The sequence below is a fragment of the Leucoraja erinacea genome, chromosome 13, assembly GCF_028641065.1.
Source record: "Leucoraja erinacea ecotype New England chromosome 13, Leri_hhj_1, whole genome shotgun sequence".
Taxonomy (NCBI): Eukaryota; Metazoa; Chordata; class Chondrichthyes; order Rajiformes; family Rajidae; genus Leucoraja; species Leucoraja erinaceus.
The window spans coordinates 24,309,705-24,322,374 of record NC_073389.1 but is presented as its reverse complement, the minus strand read 5'-3'; the positions used below and the strand labels follow the sequence as shown (position 1 = coordinate 24,322,374).

At 37.5% G+C, this 12,670-nt stretch overlaps 1 protein-coding gene across 11 annotated transcripts in view; it reads left to right on the top strand.

The window, feature by feature from the left end:
* The window catches only part of bcor (BCL6 corepressor), a 260,969-nt gene that overhangs the window by 212,680 nt on the left and 35,619 nt on the right, over window positions 1–12,670 (top strand). For 10 of the 11 annotated variants that reach the window (XM_055644605.1, XM_055644604.1, XM_055644609.1 and 7 more), the window contains 5 exons: window positions 901–3,723; window positions 5,168–5,224; window positions 5,648–5,828; window positions 8,570–8,647; window positions 12,257–12,613. In XM_055644605.1, coding sequence (XP_055500580.1) covers window positions 901–3,723; window positions 5,168–5,224; window positions 5,648–5,828; window positions 8,570–8,647; window positions 12,257–12,613 — 3,496 coding nt within the window. The remainder of the gene's footprint in view (window positions 1–900; window positions 3,724–5,167; window positions 5,225–5,647; window positions 5,829–8,569; window positions 8,648–12,256; window positions 12,614–12,670) is intronic. The other variant, XM_055644607.1, reaches the window with a different exon arrangement.

Genomic DNA, 12,670 nt, shown 5'->3' with positions numbered 1-12,670 from the left:
ATGGAAATGGTCATAAGCATAGAGAGAATGAGGGAACTGTGCTCTCTTGAATTACTTAACACCTTGTGATGGGTCTTGCTTTTGGAATGAAATCTGTGGTCTCGATCCTCCCTATATTGGTATTATTTCAATTTCCAAAATATCCACCATTGGCAATTATTCCTGAAGTTGCCAAGATCCATTCCTAAACTGCTCTCTCTCTTCTTTTAGATCCATATCTTTCGATCATTTTCCCTAACAAATTCTTGTATAACTCGGCTTCAACTTTTTGTTTGAGAATGTGCTGTGATCAGCTTTGGGTAGCTTTCCTGTGTTAAAAGCACAATGTAATTGGAAATTGTTACTGTTGTTTGGGCATTAGCAAATAATCTGCACTGTGATGATAAAGCACGGTGATGCTTGAAATGATTGAGCTGAAAATGCCAAAAAATTAGCTGATTATGTAACCGGTACATTTGATTTTACACCTCACTCAATGATGGCTGACGTACTAGAAGGAGATAGAATGAATGGGAGTTGGTGAACAATTTGTGGGAGCAAGATAATCAGTGGCAAGGAAGCAGTGCAGTTAAATAGGTACTAAATTGGGGCACAGTAAATTAGTTGGTGATCATTAGAACAGTTACTTCATTTTATCTCTATAAACAGAAATGTTCTGGTAAGAGCCAAGACATAGAATATAAATACTTTCCATTCTACTGTCTGGTTGCTTTACCCAGTAATGTTTTGTTAGGTTACAGCAGTTGGATTATTTTTCCTTCATATACTTATTGACAATGGATTTTATCATTTTATTAAAATAACAGATGAGAAAAACAGAAAAAGAACAAAAAAACTCAGAAGATGTTTGTGTTTCTCAAATAATATATGTACAATTAATCTTTATGAAATTTTGTCTAGGTGGATGCGGCCTCAGTGAGACAGATTGATCGAGTTCGAGCTGCCAGTGGGATCATGCAAGAGGAGCTCAGAAACCATAATGGTATTATATACCCTACTGCACATGGGCTAAGAAATGAAAAGGAACAAGAGGCTGCAGTGGCCATGACCAGTCTGGGATTTATGACCGATAGAATGCCTGATTTGAATTACAAAGTACATCCACCAGAAACACTGGAAAACGGCAGTGGTTGCACAAAGGCTCATGAAAGCTTTAGTACGCTGTACAAATCACCTCCTGGTCTACAAAATGCTGCTGGTGCCAGAGGTGAACCAATGGGTTTAGAAGGATCTTCAGCTGGCAAACAAACTCCGGTGAATGGAACTGGTCCAAGTTACTTGCGACTTCCGTGGGTTAATCCATACATAGAGAGCCCAGCAACAGGCATGTATTCATTTGTGGACTCATCAAGCAATTACCCAAGGAGCATGTATAAAACATGTTTGATACCTTCGCAGAACTCTTATGGCTTACCGCAGCACATAACCTATTCGCCCGTCTGTAGTCACAGTGACCGCTTCTTATACATACCACCATCACACTATGGCTTGCCTCCCATCCCATCATCTCTTCCTTCTCCACTAAGGATTACGCCAACTGCAACATCACCCATAATGCCCTCTATGGTTCACTGTTCTGAAAAATGCCTTTCTGGGATAATGACAGGTAACCCGAGACTGCCAGTTGATCCACATATTTTGACTCATCAAATTTCAACTAACAAGAAAACAAGGGTTCCAGCTAATGAAAAGTCAAATTCTGCTGACCCAGCTTCACTGTTGCAATCTCCAAGACCATCTTCCCGGCTTCACCTAACCTCACAGCAGATTGGAGAGAGTTCTGAATTTCAGAAGCATCTTGCTAGGATATCTGGGCCTTCTCCTGCAATGGCACTTCCTCATGGTTATTTAAGTCTAAGTAGTGAATTTACTTCTCCCGTTCGATCAGTAAATGGCAAAACCTCAAAGCCAGAATCTAGTGAAAACTTCCAACAAACAGCAGCACATCCACAAAACACTCAGCCTGAACAAAAAATGACTAAGACTCCAGTGCAGCAAGAAAAGCAGCCGTCCACCAAAGACTGTAATGAAAAGCCTCTAGATCTGTCTTCTAAAGTAGGCGGTGGTGAGATCACGAGTGATCAGGTGTCAAAGACTGAGAGCATCGATAAAGTGGCACCTGGCAAATGGAGAAACAACTCTTCATTGGCAAGCAAGGATACACATTCTGAAAGCTTTTCAACTTCAATACATAATGATCTTCTTGTTGAAAGGCCTGCTATTATCAATAAATTGCACTCAACCTGGGCCATTCCTAGTACCGGTTCTCCGGCAGACCATCCAACTGGTAGTATATTGGTGAGCAATAAAACTCTAGAGCGCATAATTCCACACCAGAGAAGCTCCTCGTGTCCAAGGATTGGAAGTTCCAATAGTTCTGTTACTCATATTCCATGTTCGGTCTCTGGATTGGGCCGACCTGCATCCGCCTCACCTTCACCAAATGTTAACACTGAGTGGGTTCAGTCTGAAAAGGCACAGAGGAATAACTCTTCGAATAAGACATCTGTCATTCACCAAACAGGACAGTCCTCTCCAATACCAAGTAAGCAGCCCACTAAAGGGACCAAAGGAAGCTGTCAAGATTTTGTGTCGCATGCAACTGAGAGTGGTCATCCATCAGGTTCAATATTTCTAACTCCAAATGAGACATTTCTATCCCCACCTTTACCATATCCAAATCGGTATTTCACTTACTCAACGCCAGACGGAATCCCAATTAGCCACCTTCCCTTACCCGACAAAGGACTCGTGTTCCCCCATCCTGCCTTATTGCCCAGTGGCAACCTATATGCAGGAAACTTGACACCAAAGCACAGACTTTCTTATAGCAGCTTGCCAACGTGCAGAAGTGAATATACCCTATTTCACAACACCCAGAATTTGATCAACCCTATTATCACGTCACACAGCATTCATGAAGAAAAACGGAGTGAAGGAACACAACGGCGATCCAGATCACATGATCGTCTTAGATGCAGAGAAGAGCCTGTTACCAGAGAGAGACCACCAGAGATTTCTCAAAAAATAAATGCAGACCAGCTACTTGTTTCAGGAATAAACGAACTATTATGTCACAGTGCAAAGAATCATGGCAAAACCTTTGCCAAAGATAATAAGGACAAACACCTGATCTTAGAACACAATGATCAACGAGGTAAAATTGAAGCAAAAATATCTAAAAAGTGCATCCCATCAGAAGGCAATAACAAACAAAATTCTGGAAAGGAAAACAGTGACAAAACAGTTGACTCTGTGGAAACCATTTCTATACAAGATGGTATCCAAAAAGACAGAGATGCCCATAAGGGAGTAGAGACCTGTAACTTATCAAAGGGCCATTGTTTACCAAATCAAAACTTAAACAAAGAAAATACTTCAGACAGCCAAAGCAAAGAAAGCACAACAGTTCAATTAATTGCTGATGTCTCGGAGAACAGTCCTATGTTTGACCATGTTGCCACCTCTTCTGGCAAAACAAATACAGAGAAGGAATTTGGTGCTGAAACTGGGCAGTTTTTCGCTCAATTGAATCACAGTGATACCAAAGACAGAACTGAAGATCTGGAGGTAACAGCTGCTAGATTTATGAAGCCGAAGAAATCTAATTTAACTAAGCGAATAGCAAACTCAGCTGGGTATGTGGGAGATAAATTTAAGTGTGTCACAACTGAACTATATGCAGACTCTAGCCAACTTAGTCGAGAACAACGAGCACTACAGGTGAGTTGTTAACTTGTTTGTCAGTGGTGCTTCTTTATTTTAAAAAAATATTTGATTTTATAAAGCATTTTTAACGTTTAATATTCTTGCTTGAGAGACATGAACACTACTTAAAATAGGTTTCTGAAACTTTCTGAAGGCTGCTCCATACACCCTATTGCTAGGCCATGAAATGAAGGAATTATTCAGTGGACTAATCTATCATAACAATTTCATGAGCATGAAAGTAAATTGGCAACACCCGCAAGACAATATTTAGTGACCCTCTCATTATCCTGGGGAGCTGAATGGCCAGTCACATAGCAAGGGGCTGAAGTTACTTGCAGGCCAGACCAGGCAAACCTTGGAGGATTTTGATTGGAGTCAAGACCATATTGTCCACAAATTTCAAAATGTAATTGATTTATTTCTTCAAATTGCCATGGTGGAATTTGAACTCAAGACCTTCTGGTTGTTGGTGCAATACCATGACCACTAAATTACTGTGCCCATATATGTTTTGGCATCAATCAACAAATTTGTCCCGAAGATAGACACAAAATGCTAGAGTAACTCAGTGGGACAGGCAGCATCTCTGGATAGAAGGAATGGGTGACGTTTCGGATCGAGACCCTTCTTCAGACTGAAGAAGGGACTGAAGAAGGGTCTCGACCCGAATCGTCACCCATTCCTTCTATCCAGAGATGCTGCCTGTTCGGCTGAGTTACTCCAGCATTTTGTGTCTATCTTTGGTTTAAACCAGCATCTGCAGTTCCTTCATAAACAAATTTGTCTAATTGATGCCAGTTTATATGTTATACCATTGAGATCACATTCATTTTCTGTTTTCTTAACAAAGTCATCTCATTCGTATCATCTCAACATAATGCATATTTTCAAAACAAGGGATAAAATAATATGTATGTATAAAAAAATCACCAAATATAGTGTGGTTAGGAAATAACATGAAGACTTGTTCACTTTCATGTAATGGCTTTGTCCTTGTATTCATGGTTGTGCTGCTTATTTGAATGAATTTTGGAAATCTGCATGGCCACACTTATTTTGTATTTCTGTAGCATGTTAAAACATGCTTCGCACTGCCTGCTATTATTGTTCTTGTACGATAATCTTAAACCAGAAAGTGTGTAGCAGTATAAACTAGAGATCTGTTTAATGACCTCTTAAAAATACGTTTTCTCCCTACACTAGCCATGTAACATATGGGTCCATTAATTAGGTGAATTCCTCACCCCTTCCCCATCCTCCCTCTTTGCTTTTTTCACACATTTGTACTGTATATATTTATTGTATGTAAGGTTTTCAGTAAACATTCCACCTTTACACACATTTTTGATAGGTGAAAAGCCTCTTGATGATTTTCATTCTTGTTGTGAAATAATGGTTTGTGTCTGTAAAAATGAATGATAAAGTTCCCCACTGAGTGATCATTTTAATTGAATAGATGGAAGGATTATCACAAGAGGACAGTATTTTAAATCAGCCTGCTGCTTACTGTGAGGTCAGTTCTTAAGATTTTTCTCAGATTGTTTAACTTACATGAAAAGAATTGTTAAATGATTTTAGTTAACACAAGTTTGGGCAGTGAGTGAATAGATGTGGACCCCAGCACTAGTCTACAGACTACTTTGGTTGTGTTGAAACTCTCAAGCATGTTTCAAAGATTATATACAATAGAAATATACTGATTTTTAAAAAAACATGCAACAATCCTCTTTTTTCATAGGGGATACTATGGTTATTCATTTTATTAAATAGTGCATTGATACAACTTAAGAACACTGTTCAGTGTTAGCTTTTGCTGATTTTAGAAATTCTCTTTCAATGAGCATTCAGTACAGGTGTGAAAATAAGGCAAATTTGTTACTGCTGACAATAAGAGATTATGTTTTTCATTTAATAATACTTTCATTTATAATTCTAGCGTGCTATGATGCGCTTTTCTGAGCTTGAGATGAAACAGCGGGATGATAGTATGGTATCTGAGGATGGTTTAGAGGACAACAAAATAGATGACACTGAATGGAAGAACTTCACTGGGAAGAAAGAAAAGTCAAAGGAAGATTCGGAAGATGAGTTTACATCAATAGAGAATTTTGATGAAGGTGAATTACATTGCAGGTGTATTGATAAATTATTGCATGTGGAAGGGTTAGTGATCTATTAATTGCAAGCAATGGTATATATTTACGTTAGTTCCAGTTAAAATATATTTTCCTCCATGATGACTTTCAAATCGGTGCACCATATCATGTCCGCTGTGACTGGCAGTTCCACTCAGAGACGCCAACATTTAGCCGTTCAAAGAAAAGTAAATCCCAGACAGGAGCTGGGAATTTGGGATTAGCTGCATCTCTGGACTCTACATGGGATAGTGCATGAATATACTGCAGTGAATAGTATTTCAGGATCTAGTAAATATTTTTGAACAATAACACTCTGTTTTGATCCAGAAGTTAGAAACTCAAATCTTTACCCAGATGAACTAAGGGAAGTGTTTTGCAGTTACCATTGATATGATAGGAATTTAATTTTATCTACATTACCTTGATAGTCTGAAATATTTTTGAAGAAATGTGTTGAGCAGTATATATTTTTGAATTATTGTTCATTTTACATAACCTTGATTTTGGTTATGCCATTATTGTCATAAATTAGAAAAAGAAAACTATTATAAAATAAAAGAGGATTTATCAACTTTCAGAAATATATTCTTTGAACAGTGGACACCATTGCAACCAGCCAGCCTAGTTTTCATTTTTAAAGAAATACTGCAGTTTCTTAGTAAATTAATTCCTTCTAACATGTAAATACATGTTGAGCCATTGCCTCTGGTAAATTTGAAGATGACCTGAGCCAGTTTTACTGATGGAATCTCGCAATTTCAGGATCTCACAAAGTTTGTGTCGGGATCTGAACCTTGATCAAAACTGAAAGATTGCAGAAAAAATATGTAGATTTGACAGAAACATAACAAGTTTAAAATTTCACACATGTTCTGTGGTTTAGATAGTTATGCTTGAATTATTCAAAAGTTTGTTGCACAGGCAAGAAGAAACCTAATCCCAACATGTGAAATTCATATGATATCAGAGACAACAGACTGAATAGTGTAGTATAATAACCCAGGACCCATTTTCTAAACAAACAATTATTTCATCCCGATATATTTGTGTGTTTTTGGCTATTGCAGTTAGTATTTCTGTATCTTATAGTATCACCTGGTTTTCAATACCTTATTCAGAAAGTGATTCTAAGAAGTGAAAGGTACAAGTGTCACTGATCAATTCAGCAAGTAAGTTTTCTCTCTCAAAGTGGTTAATGCTATGGAACTTTTGGTTAATTCTTGAATGCCCTCTTAGTCTTCCTACTTGTCTGCCATTTGAACTTGGCAGTGCAAATGCATAGAAAGGAACTGTAGAGGCTGGTTTATACCAAAGATAGGCACAAAGTGCTGGAGTAACTCAGTGGGTCTGGCAGCATCCCCAGCACTCCTGCATTCCACCCTTTCCCCCTCCCTCCTCCCCCACCTTAGTCATCCTACCAATTCCACGGTTCGCATCCTTGCATCCCTTCGTTATTACCTCTTCCCAAGCCAACAATGGGCAATTATGAGCTACACCCTTCCTTGGTCATCTGTTGCCAGCCCTTCCTTTTCTTACCTCCAATTCCCTCCCCTCTCCTTTCGATCAGAAGAAGGGTCCCGCCCGGAAACATCACCCATCCTTTTTCTTCAGAGAAGCTGCCTGACCCGCTGTGTTACTCCAGCACTTTGTATCTACCTGACAGTGAAAGACTAGTAATGAAATTGCCTGGTTGCTGTGGTGAATTGAAACTATTACCATGACAACAATGCTATGGAGTATTACCATGGTATACCACATGGTGATAAATTACAGGATGTGCTATGAGTCATATGATTCTTGTTAGCTGTGATCAAATGATTTCACACAAATGCACTGTTATACAAATAATTGTCCTCTGTTGGTTAGAAGGCTAAACACTACCGATATTCATCTTGCATATTATTAACAGTAACACTAGCAAGAAGTCATATTTATATTGTAAAAAATATTTTTTATTCAGTGCCATTGATGCATGATGGTGGGAGTCCCTACCTAGGTGCCTGTTCACATACAAGCCAGTTCAGACTATTTGATCGGAGATGAGTCTCTACCTGAACTCAGTTAAAATGCAGATACCTTTTATTTTCCAGCAACACGTAGCTTAGGGACAAATAAAACGATTTATAATGCAGCTTAATTGATGCATAGTGGCCAACAAATTACAGAACATCCCAGTTTATACAGCTGAAAAGTATAACAAAGTGATCTAGTGACTTGAAAATTTAAAGTTAAAAGACTCGGCAACAAACATTACACAATGATAACCACTAAAATGTCTAAGTGTGAATGTTAGGTTAGAGTATATAAATAGAATAAGAATTATTACGTTTTAAATTGATGTCAATGATATTGACAAATGACTTTCATATCTTCATATGAGTTGGATGATCAGCCATGATCATATTGAATGGCGGTGCAGGCTCGAAGGGCCGAATGGCCTACTCCTGCACCTATTTTCTATGTTTCTATATGCCATTTGCCTACTTATTATTTTATTGCAATTATTAACTCATTTACTTAAAATGGGTTCGTGTGTCTGCTAAAATAGTAAGCATGAAGGCATCAAGCATTCAATATAATCTGTAATTTCTCTATATATTTCTTCAACTATGGTATTATGGAAAAGATCATCATCCAAAACAGCTTATAGTATTGAGCTTATTTTATTTGAAAAATCAACTGTTTGGATAAGGCAATGCTTTTTTTTGCCTTTAAATTAGCCTTCCAAAAGAAACAAAAGAATGGATTCCAAGACTTTATTCCACTTCTTCTGCAAGTGCGAGCGCACAACAAGTCTGGTATGTATTCATTTTCCACTATTGAGGAAAGTTCAAGGAATATAAATGGGTCCCCACACATTTAAAAAAATTCAGAAAGTATTATTAATTTAGCAAAAATGTTGTGCTTGTAATTCAGTGCTCGGGGTGATCAGTTGTGGCCAAAGGAACTATTTTTAAAATGTCCATAATGTTCAAACTTACGGTGTATGTGGTCAGCATCTTGGTGCAGTTCAGTAACTATTCATTTCTGAAGCATTGTTCTTGGTACAGTCAAAAGAAAAACAGCTTCAACTTATCAGAGGTATGTACCGAAATAACATTTCATCTGTTAGAATAATTGTCCAAGTGCTGACTAACACTCGAGTACAACAATTCGGTGGCTTGTGAAATGGTGACAGACTACTTATAATACATTCTTAGTAATATTAATTCAAAAATGTTATCGCCAAAATGGTTCAGATCAAATAGAAAGGTTCTTAGAAGATGGAAGTTTTTACTGATTTATTGGTAATTGATTTGGTTTTTATGGAATTGTTATTTTTGATTTAAAATGGAAATGAATTTGAAACTAGGTACATGCATAAATGAGTTATAACCAACCATTATTGCTTAGGAAAATGGGTGCACAAATAAAAAGGACCTAATAAACTAGAGATTTTGCAAATCTTCATTTATTTGATTTGACAGAATCCTTACTAAAAATCTGTCTCTTCTTCTTGTTAACTATTGGTAGAAATGTCAAAAATCTAGCCTCTAATACCTTTTAATCTGTCAATGCCAACTATCTACTCTCATCGCATCTGCATGCTTCTTCTCTGAATGATTTTTAAGCAATGTTTTTCAAATATTTATCTAACTCGGCTTTAAATGTAATGAGCTTAGTTCTGTGGACGCTATCAATGTAATAGCATTGTGTTAATAGTTGTATGATCTTTTTGATCTCTACTATTTCCAAATTTATGCTGCTTTTACCTGTTTACCAACTAATAGAGTCAAAGAGCATAGAACCTGGCCCTCTGGGCCACCATGTCAAATACTTATTTGTACAAATCCCAGTTACCCAGCACTTTGTCCAATGCCTTCTTGTCTTAGCAAGTCAAATCTCCATTGATAGTTCCTAACTGAGGGTTAAATTAAATTTAGTTAAATGAAAGTACTCCTCCATCTTCTAAGGCAGTATGTTCCAGATTACATCCATCCTCTGCAATGAACTGTCTGGGAAGATGGTGGAGGCAACTACTTTTTTCTAAGAAGCATCTGTACAAGTACTGGGAAATAATGCCTGATGTGTATATATATACACGTTTGTTCCTGCAAACAGCACCACTAGTTTCTTCTCTCTACTTTAGTAATTGTTCTTTCTTATCATTCTCATGTGCTTTTGATGCTATTCATTACAACACTGTGGCGTTATGGTTACCATATTGAGTGATTTTTTATGTATTTTCTGCCTATTGGACAAAATTGACTTGTGGACATCTGTAAAAATGGAATCCGTTTGTTAGCCATGGATGACCTGTACTAAATGTTCCTTCTCTAGTGTTCCAATCTTTGTTCTGTAATGAGATCCTTAAACCTGTGCACAACAGCCAACTGTGGTAGGGTGACTGGTACTCTCATTCTCCCCAATTTGCGGATGAGCTGATTCTGTTTCATTTGCAAGTTTTTCATACATCCCTTTTTCCCACTAATCCATTTTGAAAACTTCTCAAACTCTTTTTTTTCCTTCATTCAATTTTTGTGTCCCTCATCATTCCTTGATGTAACCATTTTCAAATTCCCATCTTAGCACTTTACAAGACATTCTATTTAGTATGAAGAAGGATACCGAACGGAAATGTGAATTATCCATGTCCTCCAGAGATGCTACCTGATCTGCTGAGTTACTCCAGCATTTTGTGTTCTACACAAGATTCCATCATTTGTAAATTCATGTCTCGTATTTTAACAGTTCTTCAGTTCTCAAACTCTACTCTACTCTTTCAGTCTGCATAAACGGTAATGACCCGAAATGTCAACTGTCGATTTCCTTCCACGGATGCTGACCTGCTGAATTTCTCCAGCTGCTCTTTTTTTTACTCTTGTGTACCCATCATATTTTGACTGTTAATGGGACCTAGATGTGCATACATTCGTTCCCACATTTCTAAGTGTAACAACAATGACTTTCAAAAAGTAACAACACAGAGTGCTGGAGTAACTCAGCGGGTCAGATAGTATCCCAGGAGATGGATAGGTGATGTTTCAGGTTGGTAGCCATCTTCAGACCCGCTGAGATACTCCAGCACTTTGTGTCTATGTTTTATAAACCTAAGTCCTTGCTTCTACTTTCAAAAAATACTTCATCTGTAAAGTATTTTGGGGACATCGTTATAAGATGAAAAACATAAGTATATGTAGGCCTTTCTTTTTTCATGTATTTATTGTGTTCCTTTTTCCTTTCCCATATTCTTACATTGTTCATCTGTGATATTTTTCCATTCTAAGTAAAGATTTAACATTTTAATTATCAACTATCATGTTTCCTCAATGGATGAGAGCTGATCATTTTCAATTTTGTAGTTCTGTACAAATCAATTATTTGGGTCTATAGAAAGAACAAGTTACATTTTTGTTATGTGGAGAAAGAGATTTTCCACGTGGAATCATATTTTCAAAGCTGTCGATATGAATTAACTTCATACTTTCTTCCACACAAAAGGCTCAAAGTTATTTTTATATATATATACACACACTTCATCTGAGTTATGTTTATATCATTATTCTTATCCTGTCTCTGTAACAGCTAATGTATTATGCTGAATTTGCACTTCTAATTTTTAATTTTCTTTGGGCAAGTACATGCAAAATTATATTTTAAAAAAATTATATTTAGCTCCTGGTCCTCAAATGCAAACTAATTTTAATACCACACTTTCAGGTTCAAATTCCTTCATGGCTTGGTCTCCTTGCATTTTTAACCTTGTGTCGTTGTTTAAACTCACAAGGGTTCCTTCAGTTTTGACCTCATCCAGGGAATTTCCCAACATGACATGAGTACAAGTTGAGTGTACTTGTTGGTTTTTGCTTTCTCTCTTTTGAACAAGCTCCCAGAACACATCTGTCACCCTAAAATCATTTTGCATGATTTCCAGTATCCAACTGGTGGGCGGGTGGCACATTGGTGTAGTTGCTGCCGTACAGCGCCAGAGAACCGGGTTTGATTCTATCTACGGGTGCTGTCTGCACAGGTGTTTGTCCGTTCTCCCCGTGATCACTGTTGGTTTTCTCCAGATGCTCTGTTTTCCTCCCAAAGATGTATAAGGTGATTTGGCTTTGGTAAAAAAATTTAATTGTCCCTAGTGTGTAGGATGGTGCTGGTGTACGGGGATCGCTGGTAGGTGCGGACTCTGGACTGAAGGGCCTGTTCCCACGCTGTTTCTCTAAACGAAACGAAACAATTTGTCACTACTGTTCTAGCTATTTCAGTGGTTTGGGCAAGGCTTGAACAATTGTCATTAATTAACTTTTTCTCTCAATTGAAAAAAAAGTTTTATTTCCAAAGGAGTTATTTGGAAGAAAATACACTGAATTCTGCTTGTTATCACATTGAAGTACATGGGAACTAATTAGCAACTTTTTCTGCAGATGATCTAGATGGCAATGCAAAGCACCTAGATCGGTTGGTTGAAAATTATGAAAATGGCGAATATTGGACTGATCAAAGCAAGGCAGATAGTTCCACCACACAGAAAGTATCTTCTTCTAATCAGGACTTTGAAAAGCCTCAACAGACATCTCATCCTGAGGATGCAAGTTATAATTCTGAGTCAACCTTTGATCAGGATAATCAATATTGTAAGGACATTTTAGGAAGCAACCAGGACGAAATATACACTCATGAAGTACAATCAGAGATGAAGGGGTACAATGAGACTTGCATCAATCGATCAATGATGCCAGAAATTTTCAGGATGAAAAGAAAAAGACAAAATTCCATTTTGGGTAAGGTGACATGTTTTGAACTTTTTGACTGCTTGTGTTGTTATAATAAAGTTAAGA